This window comes from Camelus bactrianus, chromosome 20 (assembly GCF_048773025.1).
Source record: "Camelus bactrianus isolate YW-2024 breed Bactrian camel chromosome 20, ASM4877302v1, whole genome shotgun sequence".
Lineage (NCBI taxonomy): Eukaryota > Metazoa > Chordata > Mammalia > Artiodactyla > Camelidae > Camelus > Camelus bactrianus.
In genome coordinates this window covers 32,691,038-32,712,823 of record NC_133558.1, presented here as the reverse complement: position 1 = coordinate 32,712,823, position 21,786 = coordinate 32,691,038, and the positions used below count along the sequence as shown (strand labels likewise).

At 41.2% G+C, this 21,786-nt stretch overlaps 2 protein-coding genes across 2 annotated transcripts in view; one reads left to right on the top strand and one right to left on the bottom strand.

The window, feature by feature from the left end:
* The window catches only part of LOC123613937 (uncharacterized protein C6orf141), a 115,182-nt gene that overhangs the window by 60,717 nt on the left and 32,679 nt on the right, over window positions 1-21,786 (bottom strand).
* RHAG (Rh associated glycoprotein) lies at window positions 1,799-20,918 on the top strand. The gene is made up of 10 exons (XM_010973868.3): window positions 1,799-2,077; window positions 9,919-10,102; window positions 10,700-10,850; window positions 12,374-12,521; window positions 12,772-12,938; window positions 14,665-14,802; window positions 15,392-15,513; window positions 18,890-18,963; window positions 19,180-19,253; window positions 20,170-20,918. The coding sequence occupies exons 1-10, from the start codon at window positions 1,930-1,932 to the stop codon at window positions 20,242-20,244; spliced, it is 1,281 nt and encodes a 426-aa protein (XP_010972170.3). The 5' UTR covers window positions 1,799-1,929; the 3' UTR covers window positions 20,245-20,918.

Here is a 21,786-nt window from a genome sequence, read left to right as displayed (position 1 = left end):
GATGACTGGATAAAGAAGTTGTGGCATATTTATACAATGGAATACTACTCAGCCATTAAAAAGAGTAAAATAATGCCATTTGCAGCAACTTGGATGGACCTGGAGATTGTCATTCTAAGTGAAGTAAGTCAGAAAGAGAAAGAAAAATCCCATATGACATCACTTATATGTGGAATCTAAAAAAAGATACAAATGAACTTACCTACAAAACAGAAACAGACTCACAGACATAGAAAACAAACTTATGGTTACCCAAGGGGAAAAAGAGGAGGATAAATTAAGAGTTTGGGATTAGTGGTTACAAAGTACTATATATGGAATTAACAACAAGGACCTACTGTATAGCACAGGGGCTATATTTAATATCCTGTAATAAACCATAATGGAAAGGAATATGAGCCATATATATATATGAATCACTTTGCTGTACACCTGAAACTAACACAGCATTGTAAATCAACCATACTTCAATAAAAATAAATTTAAAAATACTCTGCATTTAGGATGTGTCTGAGTTCTCATGAGCACCCTTGGGTGATTACAGACCCAGAAATCAAAGTAGGGAGCCCACATAAAGCATCTGAACCCACTCCGGTTGCACAGATCAGGGACAATGGAAATGGCCATTTTCAAAATCTTTGAATTGCAGCTTTGTAAAAGATCAGAGATCATTTAGTCCTAATATCTCACAGTCTATTGTGGAAAAGCATAACAAAAAGACAAAAAGAAAAAAAAAAAAAGAAAAACTGGCCCCTTCCTCTTGGAAACACTGGTTTATGATGGAGAATTTGGCCTAGTGGTCATTTGCACATTCTCGCTCCTCCTTTATATTCTGAATGGAACCTTTTGGAAATGGAGCTCAGCGAAAATAATTTCATTTACCTGCTAGCTGTAAAGTCTCAAATACAGGTCTACTCTGCTACAATAACAATCCCAGGTTGGCAGCAGAAATAGCCTAGCATCTATTTCACATGTGACTGGATTAATTCTGTCCCTGTTTAAGACCACGCTCTTTTTTTTTTTAAGAACACACCCCAACATATTTGTGTATACGCATAGATTTACATTTGTGCGAAGCTGTGTAAGGATTCAGGAAAAAACAGTGTCCTCAGTAAGCACAATTGCTTCTTGGAGCGCTGTGTATTCCTTTCTGCCCGTGGGCTGAGCTCAACGTCTAGCCGTCTCGTTACCGCACGCAAGGTCCTTTACAACCCAGCCCAGCTCCCATTTCAGCTTTATCCCCTCCTCCCCCCCAGCTTTACTTAACCAATTGCTGTTCCTTACATATGCCATGTTCTTCCAAGCCTTATGCTATTTCCTCTTTCCTTTGTTACTGGCAAAGTCTTACTTATTTTTTTTAATTTCCCGATCAATATCATTTCATTCACAATCGTATTCTCGGCCCAGGACAAAATGAATTGCTGACTTATTTATGTTACCCGATACTTTTACAAACACTGTTATATTGCTTATCTGTTTTTACAGAATCATTAGCTTGGATTTCTGTCTTCCCAACGAGACTGTTAACTTCCTCAAGGAAGTCAACAGACCCGTGCTGTATTTTGTTCTGTGTCTCCAATAGCGCCTAGCTCAGTGCTGGGCATACAATAAGCACCACGTTTCTGCTGAATTGAAGTTAAGTAAGATTCTAGACACTTTGGTACCATAGTTCATTCCCATCAGCTGGCTTCTTCCAATCTCTATTGTATGTTCTTCAGATTGGCGTTTAGAACAATTCAGTTACACAGCATAATTCTCCGCAGTGGATGGGGTGTTTTCACCAGTCTTGCCCTTTTTTTTTTTTCTTGCAGTGTCACTGGAGTGCCTTGAACGTGCAGCCCAATTCCACACACAGAGCTGTCCATCTGTCCTTATCAACCTCCCACAGCCTACGAAGCCCTCAGTGTGCCTCTGTCCTTTGCCACAAACATGAGGTTCCAATTCTCTCTCATCGCCATCGGCCTGGAGGTTACCATGATTATTTTATTTGGAGTATTTGTTGAGTATGAAACGGATCAGATCACCGGCACCCAGTCACTTAGCACGCACATGAATGGATCCCTTGACTTGTATCCGTGTGAGTAAGCGATCGCCTTTGTATTCTGGGTTTTGGGGATTTCTCACATTTCTTCACATTCTCTCAGAATGTGAAGCCTTTGTAATGGCTTGAGCTCCACACTGGAGCTCCCATGGAATTCTGTGATAGTGATGAGTGCTAAGGGTATTGTAAGTTCATGTTGTGGCATCCGGTCTCTGTAGTTAATGCATTTGGATAGACTCTGTGTCTATTAAAACATCAGAATGAGCAGCTGAAAATTAAACTGATCAGTTTTTTGGTGTTGCCTACATGCTGTTAAATGACCTTCTTTTTCTCTTGCTCACTAGTTCTTCAAGGCATAAAAATCCCTTTCCCCCCTCCCAAAAAAAAAAGTGTCAAAGGTAACTTTGGAGGCAAAAAAGCAGAAACAAAATGGAATACTGAGAAGAGGAGCCTGGGTTTCATGCGGGGGCCCTAAGGGATGTGAAAGGGTATTAAGCATAATACAGGACGTGATGGATGCAGTGAGGGTTTTATAATATCCTGAGAGGAAGGCAGTTTGTTCCTCTGGGACGAGAAGAAACGTGTGCGCACCTAACATATTTTAAAAGTAGAACCCTTCCCTTCGAATGGTAACTGAAGGAAAGAAGGGATTTAGTGTCTCATCCAGGAGGGCAGGCTATAAAATGGTTAGCATCGCAATAAAAACTACTATTTACTGACTGCCTATTACGAGCCAGGCATGTTCATCACCTCGTTAACCAGGCAGAGAGGTGGTAATATATCCCTATTATACAGACTGGCTTTTTTTTTTTTAATGAGGCACAAATAATTTCATTATTTATTATCTAGTAAATGTTAAATTCTGTTAGTTTGTTAAATATTTGAAAATAGTAGTAAGATTTATCGTCGTTCTAGAGCATGTGTCTAAGCTTTTTAAAAACAATATGACATTTGTTGTCTCATTCTTGCATTTCCTGAGGGCGTTTATATAAAGAGGAGTATTTTCACGTAGAAACTATGACCTTGAGTTACTAAGTGACTCAGCTAAAATGCACGTTTGCAAGTTAAGGGCAGAGTTAGGACCATGAGTCAGAGACTCAGGCTCCAAATCAAGTTCTCTTTGCACTACACAGACATCCAAACGGGTTCTCTCTTTTTTTTCTTTTGCCTGTAATTCTTATTTTTTTTATTGAAGTGTAGTCGATTTACCATGTTAGTTTCAGGTGTACAGCAAAGCAATTTAGTTTGAAAGGTTCTTGATTAAATAAGTTTATAGTCTGCAAGTTAGAGAGCACCAGCACGGAACAGGAGTCTGTTCAGCACCGTCTGCTTTTGTACGTTTCATTTATTCATTTGAGAAATATTTTTCCCATATACCAAGCAAACTTATTCAGAGGTAAAACAAATGAAACCTCTTTATTCTAAGACTCCACTGTTTGATACACAGGTGAAGGAAGAGCTGCAGTATAGTGTAAAGACAAAACGCCAAAAATAGTCATCTAGGTGTAGTGTTATTCAAAATAAAATTATCTTAAAAGATTAAGAGCATCATAATTTGCATAATTCAAGCTGAATTCTCTCAGTCCCAGGGTCATAGCTGGTAGGTAAAACTTCAACTCAGAATTTGAGGAAAAAACCAAGTTGGAGAGAAGAACTCATAAAAGTGGCCATTTTTTTCAATTGCCTAGAAACCGCGTGTCCCTTACACTCCGCTTGCAAGGAACATGGAAATTCATTTGGTTTATGATTCCATTAAGAAAATATCTATTTAGTTCCCAGTTCTTGTCAAGCAATCTTCAAGGCCCTAGACTCTAGGCAGTGAATAAAACAAAACAAGCGAAACGAGCAAAGTCCATGAAGTTCATATTCCAATGAGGAAAGCCAGATTAAACACATGCAAACACACGCTCACACACCACGAGCTCTCCCTCGCTGCCAGGGCAGTGAGGCCAGGACATGGGCTGGGGGCAGAGGAAGGGAGAACACAAAGTGAAGTTTCACGAGGAAGGTAGTCTTCACTCATTCAAAGTGCTCTCCATAAGCCCGTCTATACAAAATTAAAAGTTCTCTCCTCCTTAAAGTGGCTCTCAAGATCTAAAATTCTCTAGAGGTGGGGTATCGTTCAGCAGTAAAGCAGGTGCTTAGCATGTGCAAGTTCCTGGATTCAATCCCCAGTACCTCTGTTAAAAAATTTTTTTAAATAAGAAAACTAAAAAATAAAGAAATAAAGAAATTCTGGCTAATACTAATTTTCCAGTTTAGTTATATTATTCCTGTGAAATATTTTGTAGAACAGCCCTAGAAACTACATGACTGTACTCTTCTACGTATATATTTTTTCCTATATTTCAAAGAATCAAGGTACACAAAACTTATTTAAGAGCATAAGTCACTGGTGAGAAGATTATTTAATTTTATTTTTTTGTGGGGGGTGGTAATTAGGTTTGTTTGTTTGTTTGTTTGTTTGTTTGTTTGTTTGTTTATTTATAATGGAGGTACTGGGGATTGAACCCAGGACCTCACGCATGCTAAGCAAGCAATCTACCCCTTGAGCTAAACCCTCCCCCAAGGAGATTATTGAATATTCATTCATTAAGATGCAGACTTCAAGTCAAGGCAGCAAACACTTCGGGGTGCCCACTGAGCCCCACGCACCGTGCCAAGTGCGCGGATTCAGGCACAGAGAAGGCTCAGGGCTTGTCTAAGGAGCTCGCAGTGTGTAGCAACAGTTCTCAGGTGCAGTGTAGTGAAAGTCAGGAATGTTTCGCAAATAAATAAAACATGATTTTAATTGAAATTTTAAATAAAACCAGTCAAATAAAAGTTTCTTCATCCCTCCCTCTCTCTGACTCGCATTCTTGCTGTGCTTTTGAGAACAGCAGAAAAAAAGAGCGATGTCACGCAGCCCCGGCGTTTGCACCCACCCCAGGGCAAAACCATGGTTGTGGGGACACGCCTGACTATCACGCTGCAGGTCACAACTGACCCCAGAGAAACTCATTTGAGGAACAAGCTCTCCTCCACAGTTTTTGGCTTCCATGGCACCCAGCAAGGGGTTGGCCATGAAGAGCCCTAGAGCCCAATTAGATGCATTCTCAGTGGCCCTCCCCCGTGAGCCATGTATCCATGCGTAACTGAGGAACTTGCTGAACAGCAGCAGGAGCCAGGCTTGCTGCTGGGGGTGTCTTAGAGATGAGCCATTTCGTCGTGATTCCTGTCTTCACACTTGCACTCACTTCCTCCTAGGAGTGCCTTCCTGCCAGTGTCCCCTGGGTAGACTCTCTGAATAAATGATAAGTGGCACAGAGAGGAATGAGACAGACGAGCACAGGAGCAAATGAAATAAGGCCAGAGGGACCCGCACAGGGTGACAGCTGAGCCTGGCAACATCGTGCGGCGCATCTGGCTCTCGAAGGGTGCCCAGAAGTCGGCCGGGTTAACAAAGTGTTGGCTATGGGCTGGAGAAGGCATTCTAGGCAGCAGACTGGTATAGAAAATAGAGGGGAAAGAGGATTCTGCTTCATTTTGTTGGTTGGTTGGTGGTGGTAGAGGGAAAGTTGGAATAATCAGTTGCATTTTACAGATGATGAATTATCAGGACCTATAAGATATCCTAGTCCAGGATGAACGTGGCAGTAAAATATAGAACAAAAATTCCAGACGTTGCCAAGTTGACTCTGGACGCGAAAATTGCGCACTCTTGGGAGTATCTGATTTAGACAAGTTTGGGCAGTCCTTAAAATCTGTCACAAGACTTCACAAACATTCCAGCCACGAAAGAAATTTCTTTTTCCTTCCATAGATAGGATGCTTTATTCCTTCAATTGGCTGAATCTGAGACCAGAAAATTAAACTCATAGCCCTCTCCCTAGTCCCTACCCACAAAAAAATTCCTACAGCAGCATGAAAGATAATACAACATCCTAATTGTTTATAAACCTTTCTATCCATACCTTTTTTTTCTTTTTACATTTAACCTAATTTTATTCATGCTTGCCTTGGGACGTGGAATAGATCACTCCGTGTACAACTTTTGAACTACAACAATGATGGACATTAATTACTTCCATGCACACAAGTCTAACACTACAGGGTTTGTTTTTTTTTTACTTTATTATAAAATGCTCCTAGAAGTCTATCCATCCCTTTTACACAGGATCATTACCCATCAAGCGCCTTCACCACTTTGTAAACCCTCTTCAGCGACTTAAATAATAGATGAGGTTCTTTAGCCCCCTTGTGGCGAAAAGCGGTAACAAGAATTAGATTAGCGGGAGGGAAAAACATTGGAGCACAGCTAATACAGACATTCCTCCTTCCCTATAACATGTCTGGTTTTCCATCAGCTGTAAGAGATATTTTGGGGGCAACTAGGAAAATATTAATATAGGTTCTTATATTATAATAAGAAATTATGATTATCTGCTAGGCATGATCATGGTGGTGTGATTGTGTAGGAAAACGTCCTTGAATTTTTAGGGATACATTAAGTATTTAGGAGTGAGATGTGATGTCTGTAATTTACCCCAAAATATTTCAATAAGAACAAATAGTAGATGAAGCAGATATAGAGCAAAATGCTAACAGCTCTTAAATCTAGGTGATGGATACGTGAGTGTCCACCATTCTATTCTACTTTTCTATATGTATGAAAAATTTGTACAATAAAAATTAGAAATAAAATGAAAAAAATGTCTGGTTTTCCATCAAAGGGGGAGGGAGAAAGAATCTGAAGAATTATCACTCTCAGTGTGAGACATCACAAAATTAGTTAAAACGATTTTTAAATTAGTTGGTTACTGCACATTTTATAATCAGCAGATTCCAGGAGCAAGAGTACTCTAGGAAAAAAGACAAGAACGTTTAGAAAAATAACTCAGTGTAATGAAAAAAAAAAAGTGAAGTCAATAAGACTGGATTCTTATCTTTATTTTAGCTTAATGATTTTTCAACAACTCACCTAACTTCTCTGGATCTTAGAGTCTGACCTAAAAACAAAATAAAATAAACAGAACGGGTTGTGGAGAGAGAAGACGCTTGGAATTTCATCCAGTCCCAACCGTTCCTTCAGGGCAAGAAAACTGAGTCCCAGAAAGGTTTAGCAAAGTCATAACCTGTTAGTAAGAGTCATGCGTGTCCTCTAAGTTCCACTCTCACTTAGTCTATGATCTAAATCAAATGTTTACGTATAAAAATTAAATGGTGGCAAAACAATTTGTAAAGGAAGATGAATGCATATGGTCCCCTATGTTTCAAAAGTTGAACAGGCTGATGTTAGTTGACAATTGCCCATTGACAGGTCAGATCAAATCCCAATACTGAACTTCTCTGGGTAGACATGGGATGAGGGTTGACATCCCATATGGGGAGATAAGTCAGATTTTTTTGCATATCTGCATTATCTCACTAGGGAAAAGAAAAAAAAAAAAACCTGCAGCATCCTCTTCTCTGAGACCTCCCCCAAAGCTGCTGAGGAAAGAGAATCTTTAGATCTGTTTTTCTTTCTACCTTCCTCATGCTGACTCTCAGGAAGTGGCGCCAAAGAACAATAAAATGACCAAAAGCTCACTGTGAGGATGGGGTCCAGAGTAGCAATGCTCTGTGAACCTGACTCATGAAGTTTGGTCCGGCTTTCACATTCTCCCTATTCTTACATTTGCTGCACGCATACAAAGTCAGACTAGCTTCTAGACCACTGAAGGACCCCAGAGATTCAGTCTATGGCGCCAACTGGTGTCTGTCCTGGTATTCGTCATAGCATAAGATTGTAGGGTAAGTCCCCACACCTCCAACTAGCCCTTTCCAACTATGGGTACCTTTGGAAAGATAACATCTTTATCCACTTCCAGGTGTGATCTCTGCCGCAGATTGGCTTATCCAATTTACTTCACAAAGTTTGAGGAAAAAAATGTGGTATACGAGTTGTGTCAGGGAAAAAAGTCAGGGAAGTTCTGCAGAGATGAGGGGCACCCACAGGGGAGGTGCTACAGACTAAGAGCAACATTCATCTGAAACGAGGTTTCGGGGGGGGTGCCTTACGATGGACCCCCACAGTAGTGCAGCAGCAGGTTTGGGCAGAGAAAGAAACCTTGGCGGACCCCACGGGGAACTCTGAGACTGGGATCGCCGAGCCTCAGGCGGCCCTTCCCAAGGCAAGGGGATGCTTCTGTGAACCCGTCATTGGGCGCAGGCTGCCCAAGGGAAGGGTCATGACCTGGACAAGACAAAGGTATTAACCAGAGGGAACTGAGAGCTGTCACCCAGCAGCACTCCCGGCAGCCAGGGGAAACAGAAGGAATAAATATTCCAAGTCCCACAGGGCATATCTGGGCTGTGCATCACAGCCCCCCTTACAGTAGACAAGCCGGAGTGGCATGGTCTCCAATCTCAAACACACTGTCTCCTAAGCCTGATGGTAGAAAAGAAGCAGAGAGAGCCAATGAGGAGAGACTGGGCTGAGTGCCTGGGCGGCCAACACGTTGTTTTGATCATCCTTACACCCCTACCATTGCTCAGTGCAGGGACAATTTGGTGGAGTCAAGCCTGGGTTCAAATCCTGACTCCACCCTTTGATCAAATTAATTGGATTCTAATATTAGTTTCCTCTGAGATCAATTTCTAGGCATGTCCCCCCTTGTGCCTCCTTCCACTTAAACCTCTGGCCACAATGGCTCACATTAATTCAACATTTAAATGTTCTTTTTTTCTCTCTGGTTTTATGTTTGTTCCCAGTTTGATCTGTTTGCTTTGTGCATATATGATAGGTTGAACCCTAAGAAATCGCCAATAGTCAAACTGTTTTCATTGGCAGTTTCAATGCAAAAATGTCAATTTCATGTGGTTCAGCCTACCATATGTCTTGGCAACTAAGCTGTAAGTTTCTTGAGGGAAGAGCCTGTGTTTTTACCAACGTTTGATCATACGTTTTACTTATACAGCGCTTTACTGCATACTCCCTCCCACAGAGGTTATCATCCCACTCAGAGTTACTCTGTGAAATAGAGCCTTTTCAGTACTGCAGATGAGAACACAGAAGCCCCCAGAGAACACATGATCTGTCCAATGTCACATAGTCATGTGACAGAACTGGAGAACCTCAGCCTACATCTCCAGACAGCAGGTCAAGTATTTGTTCCTCAAGAGGATATAGCCCTCCTTACATTGGTTTAGAAAGTGTCAACAGAGGACATTATCCCATATGACTTGAATAATGATCTGGTAAGATTTCCAGGGCTGATGCCAGGACACCCATTTGATAGACAAATAAACACTGCAGGCTCATTCATTTAGTCGTTACTCCCTCTTCCTGCGTGTAGGCTTTTATGACAGACTCAGGGGAGCAAAGGATGAATATGTCTTAATCCCGCCAATCAGGAAACTCACAATCTAGCGCAGGAGATGGACATCTCACCAAATAACGGTTACAGCGTGGCGCCTGTGAGATAGGTGGTAATGCAACGTGACACGCGCTAAAGCTGAGGTTTAGGAAAGACAAGCGGAAATACTCATTTTCATTGGGAGCACTGGGGAAGGCTGCAAGAGTGGTTCACGCTTGCACTGTGTTTTGCCAAGGTTTCCTCGGGTGGAAACTAATGGAAAACGCTTCAAGGAGAGCATAAAAGACACACTGGTATGACAGTGCATAGGCTTCCAAGAAAAGGCTCAGACACTGAATAACTTGCCCAAGGTCTTATTATGGCTGGTAAGTGAGCCAAGCTGGCACTGGAACCACATCTTTGGCTGCCCAGTTAACTCTGCCTTTGGAGTGTTTTCTGAAAAGGATGTTGCACCTAATAAATGGAATACACTATGATGGAATGCTTTCTTAGTGCTCCTCTTACACGGGGTTTTTTTTTTCCCCCTCTGCTCTTTTGCAGTATTCCAAGATATACACGTTATGATATTTGCTGGGTTTGGCTTTGTCATGACCTTCCTGAAGAAATATGGCTTCAGCAGTGTGGGCATCAACCTGCTCATTGCTGCTCTGGGTCTCCAGTGGGGCACCCTTGTCCAGGGCTACCTGTACAGCAACGGAAAGAAAACGCGCGTTGGAATCAGAAAGTGAGCATCGCTTATTTTCCAGCCATTGTGTTTTCAGAGCAATTGTTTCCCTATTTGGTCTCTTGACAGCCTCTGAACTAGCTTGCACATTGTCTCCTTTCGATGATAAAAAAAATCCTTGGGAATCCAAGGATCTCAATCACCGCCTTGCTCTCATGAGCTGGATCATTCATTCATGTCTATATCCTCTCTGATTTGACCCTCAGGGTGTAAGAAATCCCCTTCTATAAAATTATTATATTTTTTCCACCGCAGCTACAGGAAGGAAAAATCCTCCACTAGTAATTTTTCTGAGATTTGTTTTTGAAACGTTGACACCCTAGAACACAATTCATGTATCCAATGGCCAAAAATAGGGTAAAACCCTAAATGAGATAGCGAACAGATAGGTTAAAATAAAGGAAATGCTGGAGCAACAGAGGATTGTCTGGCGAATGGGGGTAGGGGTGGGCGAGGTGGTGGGAGAGGATGAGGGTCGGCCTGGGAGAAGCACCTCATGGGGACAGGTGGGGAGAGGGGCCTTGCACGCTGGTCCGTTACAACGCTCACGTTTTGGGTGTGCATAATTCTTCAGTGCCTTCTTTCTTTCTCCCTCAGCATGATAAACGCCGACTTCAGTGCAGCCACAGTTCTGATTTCTTTTGGAGCTGTCCTGGGAAAAACGAGTCCTGTGCAAATGCTGATCATGACAATTATAGAAATCGCTGTCTTTGCTGGCAATGAGTACGCAGTTGGCGCGAGACTTTTGGTAAGGCGTAGGAGAGTTCCACTTTCCTAGCTTTGAGCATCACTTCTGATCGCAACACGTACTGGACACCCACCACGTGCAGGGACGAATCTTGGTGACAGCGATACCATAGCAAGCAGTAATAATTGTCCTCACTTGAGTGCCTACTGTAAACCACGAGTTTTTATAAGCATTACCTAATTTCATCGTCACCACAACAGTGTAAGGTCGGTATTATGTTGTGACTACTTACACATCATAAAACTGATCATCACAGATGCTAAATGACTTACTTGCCTGAATCTGGACTCAAATCCAGAACTGTCGAGCTCTACCACTCTTTTTATTAAAATATGTTCTATCAATGATTAATTCCTGCTTTTACTTCAACTACGAAGTGAACAGCCCTTTCAAAGGCTTTTATGAAAGCTTAGATCAAATTTCTTCTCCTCCATGAAAAATTCATTGACTTCCCCCCGAGGAAAAGAAATAGAATATTCCTAGGCACTCTCCAGTATTTTGTTTATGGTTCTATAGAGCGTTTAATTTAGTAACAAATATTTCTGACAATTTTCTGTTGTCATGTGTTAGTGATTCAATGACAAATTATCATGCATTCAACCACCTACCCATAGAATCACACACACACACACACAAATATTATTATAAATTGCAGTACATGCTATGAAATGGGGGGGCTGAGAGTATAGCTGTAAGACCTAATTTAGTTTGTGGAATCAAGGAAGGCCTCTCTGAGGAGGTGACAGCTAAGCGGGACCTGAAAGGTACAGAGGAGTTTATCAAGTATGAAAATCTTAAATAAATGAATACATGTGTATCATTTTCCTATCTTAATAAGCACAGGGCAATGTCTTGGCTTTGGCGCTCTGAACTTTCCCTCTAGAGACAGGAAATGTAGAAGACGGGATCAAATCTATTCAGTGTCCTAGAGAGAGACCTCAAATATATTTCTTCAAATGAATCCTGGCCCTCCGCTGGTCTTCCCACCATCACAGCCGAGTGAAGAAAGATGGGAACAACTCAGACTTTGTGAGGCTTCAAGTCTCTGAGCTGCAGTGAAGTGAGGTTTCACTGCAAGTTCAACCGAATGCAAAAATCACATTTGCTTCGATCGAGTCCAGTGCATCCTATTTTGCTGAGAATCTCCCTAACCTGCAGACGAAATGTAAAATGTCTTAGATATCCACTGAGGACCTAGCACTTTGAACACATGGTCTCACCTAACTAGCACCACAGCTATATCAGCTGGGTAATGCTTCCCCGTTTTACAGAACTGGAGACTCAGAGAAGTAATTTGTCTAAAGTCACACCAAAGCAGCGCCTGACCCAGGACTGAAAGTCAGTGCTATGTGGCTCCAAACCCCATGCTTTTTCTTGTTCCCTATCCTGTTTCACTCCCTTTCTCTGACACACTCATTCTCTCTCTGGATCTTTTTTTGTTAGTTTGTTTAACCAGGGAAGCAATGGGCCTTCCTCCTGCAGAGAGTTTCGGCTCTACTTACGTGAATGTTTTGCCCCCCCAGGCCTCTGACGTTGGAGCATCAATGACCATCCACGCCTTTGGAGCCTACTTCGGTCTGGCTGTAGCTGGTGTCTTGTACCGACCAACACTGAGAAAAAGGCATCCCAACGAGGAGTCTGTGTACCACTCGGACATCTTCGCGATGATCGGTGAGTGGGGTGAACCTGCCTGACTCTTGTCTGTCTGGTTGGACACAAGGGAACGTTAACGCCGACACAGACACGAAGATGCTCTACAAGGAACGTCCTACTCTGAGTCCTACTTTTGTGCATGCTGGCTCGGTGCCCCAGTTTTCCCCCAGCTCTTATGCAGCAAAGCCTCAAAGTAGAGATACCTTGTCAGTGCCCTGGATGCTCTTCCATATGCAGAACTGAGAGCCCTTTGTGTGGTTTACTGCAGGGACGCTCTTCCTGTGGATATTCTGGCCCAGCTTTAACTCAGCCATCGCTGACCCTGGAGTCAACCAGCACAGGGCCATGGTGAACACGTACTTCTCTCTGGCTGCCTGCGTCGTCAGCGTCTTCGCGTTCTCCAGCCTCCTTGAGCCCGGAAACAGGCTCAATATGGTAAGTGGTCTGGTAACCCCCGTGGAAGTTTCACTAAGCACCCCTGATGGCTGTTCGGATGCGTGGCTCACTTCTGCATCACTGCCGAGCTGCCAGAACCAATCGCAGCACGGCAGACCTTGGAGAATCATTTGAAAACAGCATGAACCATTCACTTCTTCAAATTTGTACCCTGGCGAATGTAAAAGTGTGACCAAGGAATTTACAGCCTAGTAGGGAATATAGTCGTGCAAAAATCAAAGATCTGAACCGTATTTCTTTAAGGATACAGCTAAGAGGTCCCCGATTTCTTAGAAATACTTTCCTAGAAACAGGGCTTTTCAAGAGTAGAAAAAGAGATGGGGAGAGTACAAGGTGATTGTAATTTTCTACCAGCAAATTTCTCTCAAAGGAGTAACAGCTAAATGCAATGTGGGACCTGGAGCAGGATTCTGGAAAAGAAAAGGGATGTTGGTGGGGGCACTGGTGAAATTCTAATCAGGTCTTTAACAGTGTTACGCCAATGCTAAGTTCCTAGTTCTGGGATCATGTAAGACGTTAACATTGGGGGAAACTGGGTGTGGTATACGTGGAAACTCTCTGCAATAGTTTTGCAACTTTTACAGGTCTAAAACTAACTCAAAATAAAGCATTGTTTAAATCCCACCCCCCAAAATGGTCTTTTGAGTTTCTCGCCTATGAATAGAGAGAAATGGCGGAGAAGGAATAATTCTCAAAGCAACCACTCTTCTTTTCTAAGCTGAGGGAGAAAAGGGATATTGTAATATTTCTAAGTGTAGCTAAGGACGTGTATTTCAGTTTCCTGAAAGAAAACTGAAAACAATAAAAGAAGCAACTGCACATGTACAGCTCTGTGGTTCTCTTTTAAAAGTACTGATAACCCTTCCTCCTCAAGCAGAACAGCCGGAATATGATTTTTCCAAGGAATTTTGGTAAATGGGAACTGGTTACTCTTTCCTCTGTCCTCAGCTGTTCTCAGTACAGTGACACTTGCAAAAGCTATTGTCTTTGATGAGTGATGTGTACGTTTCAATGTCTCTATATCCCCTCTTTGGTTACTGGGCTATCATGAACTCTGCAAAGCACACAGCATCTATGAGCCTCTTTCAGCCCATGGAAACCACAAATGCATTCCAAAGCTGCATAAAGAGGCAGAACACTGCCAGAATAATTGCTGTAAACCCTCTCACCCTCCCACTATGCGTTCTTTTGATTTGCTCACATCCTTCCCCACATTGGTCTCATTGACCTGTCTCCCATGTACAACCAAGGAACCCTACAAGAAAGATACCAGATGTCAACTACTGGGAAGGAAGACCTTCTGGAATTACAAAGAACCCTCTTCTTAAAAAAGGATCTAGAGGGGGGAAGGGATAAATTGGGAGTTCAAGATTTGCAGATACTAACTACTATGTATAAAAATAGATATACAAGTTCTTACTGTACAGCGCAGGGAACTATATTCAATCTCTTGTAGTAACTTATGGTGAAAAAGAATATGAAAATGAATATATGTATGTTCATGTATGACTGAAGCACTGTGCTGTACACCAGAAATTGACAACATTGTAAACTGACTATACTTCCATAAAAATACATATTAAAAGAAAAAAAGAATCCACAGCCATTCCAACTGAAGAGTGTTCCTGGGAACCACTGAATCCAAGGTTGCTGTGGACCCTGCCCCTTTCAGCTCACCTCGCACACGTTTCTGTGCCGCACACAGGTTCACATTCAGAATGCTACCCTTGCCGGAGGCGTGGCTGTGGGCGCTTGTGCGGACATGGTGGTTCACCCCTACTTCTCTATGCTCATTGGGAGCATTGCAGGAATTGTCTCGGTGCTCGGGTTCAAGTACCTGACCGTAAGTATGAACAGGCACTCTGAGTCACACGTTGGATCTGCCCCATCATCTCACATCCCGCCGGCAGAGAGAAGTTATGAAAAGCCCTTTCCTGTGCACCTCTCCTTGGCTGGGGATCCTTTGCCTTCCTTTGCCTGCAGTTGAAATATCGCCTGCGTGTCAGTGGTCCTGTGGTTTCTCCTCTTTCCTGCCTTCCTTTGTGGATATCGGCTACTAAGTTATGTGTTAACTTAGTATGGTCTGAACATTAAGTAGCTGTATTACTTTCCTCCAGGGAGTTCCTTGAAAGGTTTTGTTGTTCATGGTGTTTGTTTTGTATAATTAAGGACTCTGAGCCCTTTTTCAGGGGATTTAGGATATCATCAGTGAGGAAGGATGAGTAGGACTTGAAGTCACACACCTTCAATCTGTCTACCTAAGACTAAAGTGAGCGGTTTTGCCACCAGTGTGTTCCGATTCTTTGTTGTAAGTGGGTTTCAGATGTGAACGGGGAACTGCAGATAAATCTTTCCTGCATGCTCATTTACTTCAGTTACAGAGCTCTCTACAGCTATCAAAATAATAAAGTATCCTCTTTTCACAATTCTAGCCATTGTTCACCACTAAACTGAGGATCCACGATACATGTGGGGTCCACAACCTGCATGGCTTACCTGGTGTAATAGGAGGCCTCGCAAGCATCCTGGCCATAGCTGTGGGAGAAACTGACAGGTGAGTGCAAGGAGGGATTTTCCAAGTGCTTTTTTAATCTCACTCTTTGAGAAACTCAGTGATCAGAGATTTTTCTTTAGCTGTCCAGACCCCATTTGTAAGAAGTGTCCTTGTTGAAGCCAAAGAGACACAACCGAGAGAATAGAGTTGTGTTGGAAGATGTTTTTTAACCAATGTTATTAATGATCTTTTTTTTTTTTTAGTGAATGGTCTTAATTTAAATTTCTCTGCCACAGGTAACTGTCTCCTAGCTGATAGGACAATGTGCTCATCACAGTCAGATTACAGTAGGCTTTCTCTTTACTCAGTCCCACCAAAATCAGGTGCCATGGGCATATGTGATGCACTGAGCAACCTCTCCATCCAGTCCACACAAAGAAGAGCGAGTTAGCATAATGTGGAAAGCAGCTGGATCTGGGGGATCACAAAGGCCGGCGTATGTCTCCAACTTTGCTACCAAGTGCTTATGGTCTTTGAGAAGCCACTCAATCTTTCTGGTTCTCAGTTTCCTCATCCGAAAAATGAGAGAATTATATTATTAAGTCTCTAAAATCCCTTCTAGGCTCTAAAAGACCTAGATTCTTCCCCAAGTTGGAATCACTATTTATTTAACGTGGTCAGAGGAGGAATAGCCATCAGTCAAATTCAGGAGAATGGAAGTGATATCATAAGCCATCAGTTGACCTTTTTAGGCAATAATAGGAACAATTTGATATAAATGTCATCCATGCAAAACAGCTGGGAAGACCAGAGTCCCAGTCACTCAGGAAGTACCACAGGAGGAATCAAAATGCCCAATTTTTAAAGGCAGTTAAAAGCATGGAGAAAAGGTAAATGTGTGCTTGAAAACATTTCAACAAGACCACTGGCTGGAGTCGCAGAATTTGAAAAGAACGTTTCTCTTCAATTTTAGCAGATGAAAAAATAACCGTGTTAGGACCAGTAATGATAAACACTTGAAAAATTTGCTGAATCTTATTTTCTACTGAATAGAAAATTTAATTCCTCCTTCCTGGGTATAGTTCACCTGTTTCTTTCTTTCTTTTTTTTTTTTTTCTTAATTCCTTTTGCAAATTTGGAGGACAACCCCAGAAATATCCACATCTCCTTTAGTTCTTTCCAGGACCCAACAAAGGGTGGAGACCAAACACTAATGTATTTTAATGCAAATCAAGCATGACAAAAGCTTGAGTTAATGAGTTCAACTCCTAAGTGTTGCAGCGTGTAAATACTCTGCAAACTCTTAAGAGGTGCCTCAGGATTAGGAACGGAGGAATTTCTGAGCAGCATGCCTGGACCAGCTCCACAGATGCAATAAAACAAGTCTATCTAGCTGGGTCTCACTGGCAGGCCAGATTTTGGGTAGGTTCCCAAAATTGAGATTCCCAACATTGAGAGTCTAGTCTTTGGTTATTCAGGCTTAACAACAACTTCTTAATTCATTCAGGGGGAGTTGAGGGAGGCAAGCCTTGGAAGGCACCATCCACATGTGTGGATTCACACGTATCTCACATAGCAGAGAAAATACTTTGTCTATGAGCCAAGTCTATTTACTCACATGGGTCTGATAAGAATACTGAAATGCAAATCAGGTTTCTTGGCAAACCTAGAACAAGGAGAAGTTGATATACTTAAGAGACATTTTTGCAAATTATGGCAGCCTAACTCTAATAGTGCTGTTAATTTTGTTTACCCCAGTGCTTTCCAAGCCTATTTTATCATGGAGTATGTTTCATCAAAAATATCTTTTAATATTGTAAAAGATCTTGGCCAAATTAACAGCAGTTTACAAAAGAAGAAAATCAGATTAGTTAAGCATGTATTAAATATTCAACCTCACTAGTAACTAAAAAATGCGAATTAAAACCAGTTATCATTTTTCAGTTATCAAAAGGATAAAGATTTAATGAATAATAATACTTAAAAAATTTTAAATATGAAACATGTTTTAATATGAAACATATTTTAAAATAGGAAACATCAGAAACCTAAATATCCAATCTGTAGGCCAAAAACTACAGTATATTTGTATAGTGTAATACTCTGTAGCAATTAAAATTATGATCCAGATCTACATTTACTGACATAAAAGGACATTAAGATTAAATGGGGGGGAGGGTGTACCTCACTGGTAGAGCGTGTGCTTAGCATGCACAAGGGCCTGGGTTCAGTCCCCAGTAGTGCCATTAAAATAATAATAATAATAATAATAATAATAATAATAATAATAATAATAATAATAATAATAATAATAATAAAGTCTAATTACCTCCCCTCTCAACAAAAAAAAAAGATTTAATGGGAAAATCAGTATCGTGACGTAACTGTGTTTTTATAACAATACTTGTTTATATTTTATATATTTAAACTGAAAGGATTGGAGGAAAATTAAACTGTTTCCCTACTCTTTCTTAATTAGTGGTTTTGAATATTTTTACAGTGATCATGTGTTTTGTGCATCATTTTTTCTGTAGTAGAAAAAAAACTGAACCCTTCAAATAAGGGGGGGGGGAAATCTGAGTTCAGTGCATTCTTTCCTTTGAATGATGAGGAAGAAACGACAGAATCTCTAGGTCCAGCGGTTTGCTTTCCTGCAGTCACTCATCCGTTCTTTCAACTCTGTTAATTGCCTTTTCAGAGTGAGGCACTGTGCTTAAGGAGATTTCCGCATTCCTAGTTCATTTGTCACTCCGTGACACCCTAACGCATTTCAGTAGTTTTATCATATTCTTCCGTTCCCCAAATTATAAGGCATTTTTTCACTCATTTCATTTGAAGGTAACTAGTTCTAAGATACAAAGATACATTTATTGAGTTGTCCCTACAATCCATGCTAAAATCAGCTTTTCCGATTTTTTAATTTCATCACAATTATTTTGGGGGAAATGGGGAAAAGAGAGGTGACGGCAGCTCATGTTTGTTTTCTATGTTGCTCGACCCTCAGTGCCTGGAAGGGAAGCTGGCACACAGCAAGTACTCAATAGACATTTCAGATCGCAGATCAGACCCTGGTGCCACATTTCTAGAAAATTCGAAACCCATTCTAAGGAAGCTCTTTTCATCATCCCTAAAGAAAAAGGTGGTTCTTGCTTAAGTGCTTATAAGAATTTTTGAACGTTGATCAGAGTTTCAAAGAAAATAAATACATGATGAAATAAAAGGAAACTTGTTAACAAATGTTTCTGCTGGTGTGTCATGCTGCACTCTGGCCGGAAGGTGGCGGGCGTGCACGCTTTCAGAAGATGAGATCTGTTTGCCGGCGTCTCTGTAACTGGCTGTACTTCCATTTTTTAAAAAGTTTCTTGAAGTATAAGAAGGAGAAAAATAAAATTAAAAACAAAACAAAACAAACAATTCAAGTCTCTCGGCCTCCTAGGCACTCCATGGGCCGGCAGGCGGCAGCGCTGTTTACTTCCATCGCAACAGCAATTGGCGGCGGGCTAATCACAGGTGAGCATAAAAAGTTAACGTTTCCCTGTACCTCGTGCTCTCAGCGTAGTAGACGTTAAGAAACATATCGATCGTTAAATCTGTAATTTTTCTAAACTTCTGGCAGGAATCAGGTAAGCTCAGGGGGGTGACTTTCTAACAGTATTTCGATTACCCGGCAAGCGGGTTTTCCTCTTCCGCATCGTAACATGACTGCTCTTCTCCCCACCTGCCCAGGTTTGATTCTAAGGATACCCGTCTGGGGGCCGCCGGCCGACGAGGACTGCTATGATGATTCCGTTTACTGGAAGGTACTGCAGTGTTCTAATCAAGGATGCACACGGTGACGACACTAGGGAGAGTTTTGCCCACCAAGTCTAGGTGTCTGTGCGGCATCCCCGCGATGAAACCGAACTCCCTGTTTATAGAGAGGAACTGAGATAGTAGGTAATGCGTCCAGAAAGATAAAATCAGAGCCTACGGTATTTTCCAGAGCAGAAACTAGAGGAGGAAAAAGACCGACTGTAGTTGGCAAAGGCTCTCTCACTCCTCCAAGAGCAATGAAAAAAAGCTCCTCATAAAAACATAGGAATACTTGGGCGGTCATGTGAGATTTTACACCACATATAAAAGTAGACGAAACAGGGGGGTAGGGTGAGAGAGTTCGTGTCTAGCATGATGAGGTCCTGGGTTCAATCCCCAGTACCTCCATTACATAAATAAATAAATAAATAAATAAATAAATAAATAAATAAATAAATAAATAAATAAATAAATAAATAACCAACTTAATTACCTCCACCACCACGCCCTAAAAAAAATAAATAAAAGTAGACAAAACAGGTGGAACATGTGAGGCTGAAGAATGTCAGTAAAACAAGAGGCTCAATGAATAACAAAATATCAGCCTCTTTCAGTCCTCCAGTTTCTACCTCTTTATTTCATTGACATTTTTTCTCCCAAATTATTTAAGAGTGATAGATACATGGATGTGTTCAATGGGATTTTTCAGAGCAAACAGGTCTGGGAAAGAGACTATCGTCAGGGTGGGTGGGATAAAGATTTTTGTTCTTATAGTTTTTCCCAGCTCAAACAATTTTTATTCTCAGTTCTTTCTAAGCTTGAATAATAATTACAGAACATATCTTTGTTTCGATACTAACCTCGGACAGGCCCAGTGAAAGAAACTAGAAAGTGCCCTAATCTTTTTTTTTTTTTTTTTTTAAGGTCCCTCAGAGGACAGAACATGACTATCATTTCCAGGAATATGGCAGCCACAGCCATCAGGAAATTGAGATCTAAAAACCATTCTGGTGCCTCACCTCTTCCCATGATCCAGAATCAAAACAGAAAGGCAGCACCCATTGAAAATATGGACTCGATGGATAGATCCTGAGCCCCAAATGTCCAGTGTGAAAATGTTTTAACATAACCTGGTGCTGTCTCTTGGTATCCAATGACTATCTAGTTGCAGAAATGTGATTCATGAAACAGATAGTCAAATGGATTCTATACAGAACCCTCAGATTACTCTCGCCAGTGAGGTGGGTATAGGGCGAACATTCCACATCTTTTCTTGTATTTTTTTTTTTCCCACATAGAGGAGGATTTATAAAGAAACCAATACTTTCTAATTTTGTCAGTTCCTTAAAGTACATACTATGTCTTCAGTCCCAAATGTATAAAACTGAAGCCAATGAAATAATAATTTATGTTAAAAATCTATATAAGAAATAAGAAAGAAATAGGTTTGTAAAGCAGTCATATGATTGTTTTTGGCAGTACTTTCTTCATTTAAAAAATGGTCAGGTTAATAAAGTTATGTCTTTATTTGAATATTCTTATGCTTAATTTCTTTTGCATGTTGACCATTTGCAACAAGAGCTCAAATACTATCTGGACCAAAGTCTGTTTTGTATAAAATTTCAGTGAATTATAATGTTATTATAAAATAAAGCAATTTGTCATTGACTCTTTTTCCTTTGGTGGTTAGAATTCATTTTAATAACGAGCACACAGACACACACACACACACTCCTCATATTTAGTCTGTATTCAATCCAAATAAATTGTTACTTACTATGTATTCACTATTTTTTTTTAAAATCAAGTTATTGTCTTATGTTAGAGGATACGTTTTAAAGAACTGAGTTTTAGAAAAGGTAACTGACGTAGTCCTATAAAACCATTCCTAGGGAAATCACATACACTTTTCTTCTCTCTGGAAACTTTGAAGATTTTTTCTTCTGTTTCCGAGGTCTTGGAATCTTGTCAAGATGAGCTTAAGCGTCACTGAGGAAGTCAGTCTTCGGCTCCTGGATGCAAGATCTGAAAACTTAGAACTGAAAACTTACAAACTGTCCCCTATTTGGCCAGCAGTTGCTTATTCAGATTGATTCCTACAACTCTCTGACACGTACTCATTTTACACTTTCTCTGTTCCAGCTCTGAAATCAGCCATTTCTCCAACTCATGGTTCCTTTTAGAGGAATTTAGATTCTGAGATCTGAGTGATAACTGCACTCATTGCTACAAGGCCGCCCTGCCCCACCCCGTGGCTGGAGTTATAGGGAATATAAATGAGTATGTGGCTGTGTGCATTTGCATCTACAAATATTTCAATATGTACCTAGATACTGCTCTGTACAGTGCAGTCTGTGCTTTAAGCCTTATTTTTGAAAATGTGATTTTGTTCCAGTGTAAATAAGGAAATATGTGCATATGTTGGGCTGCGCCCTGTAATCCTGCAACCCTTGTAATTGCCCAGCAGGTAAAGAAACAACCCAGAGGCAGTGACAGAGACATCAATGATTCATTGAACAGGGAATCTTACAAGTCGGGGGT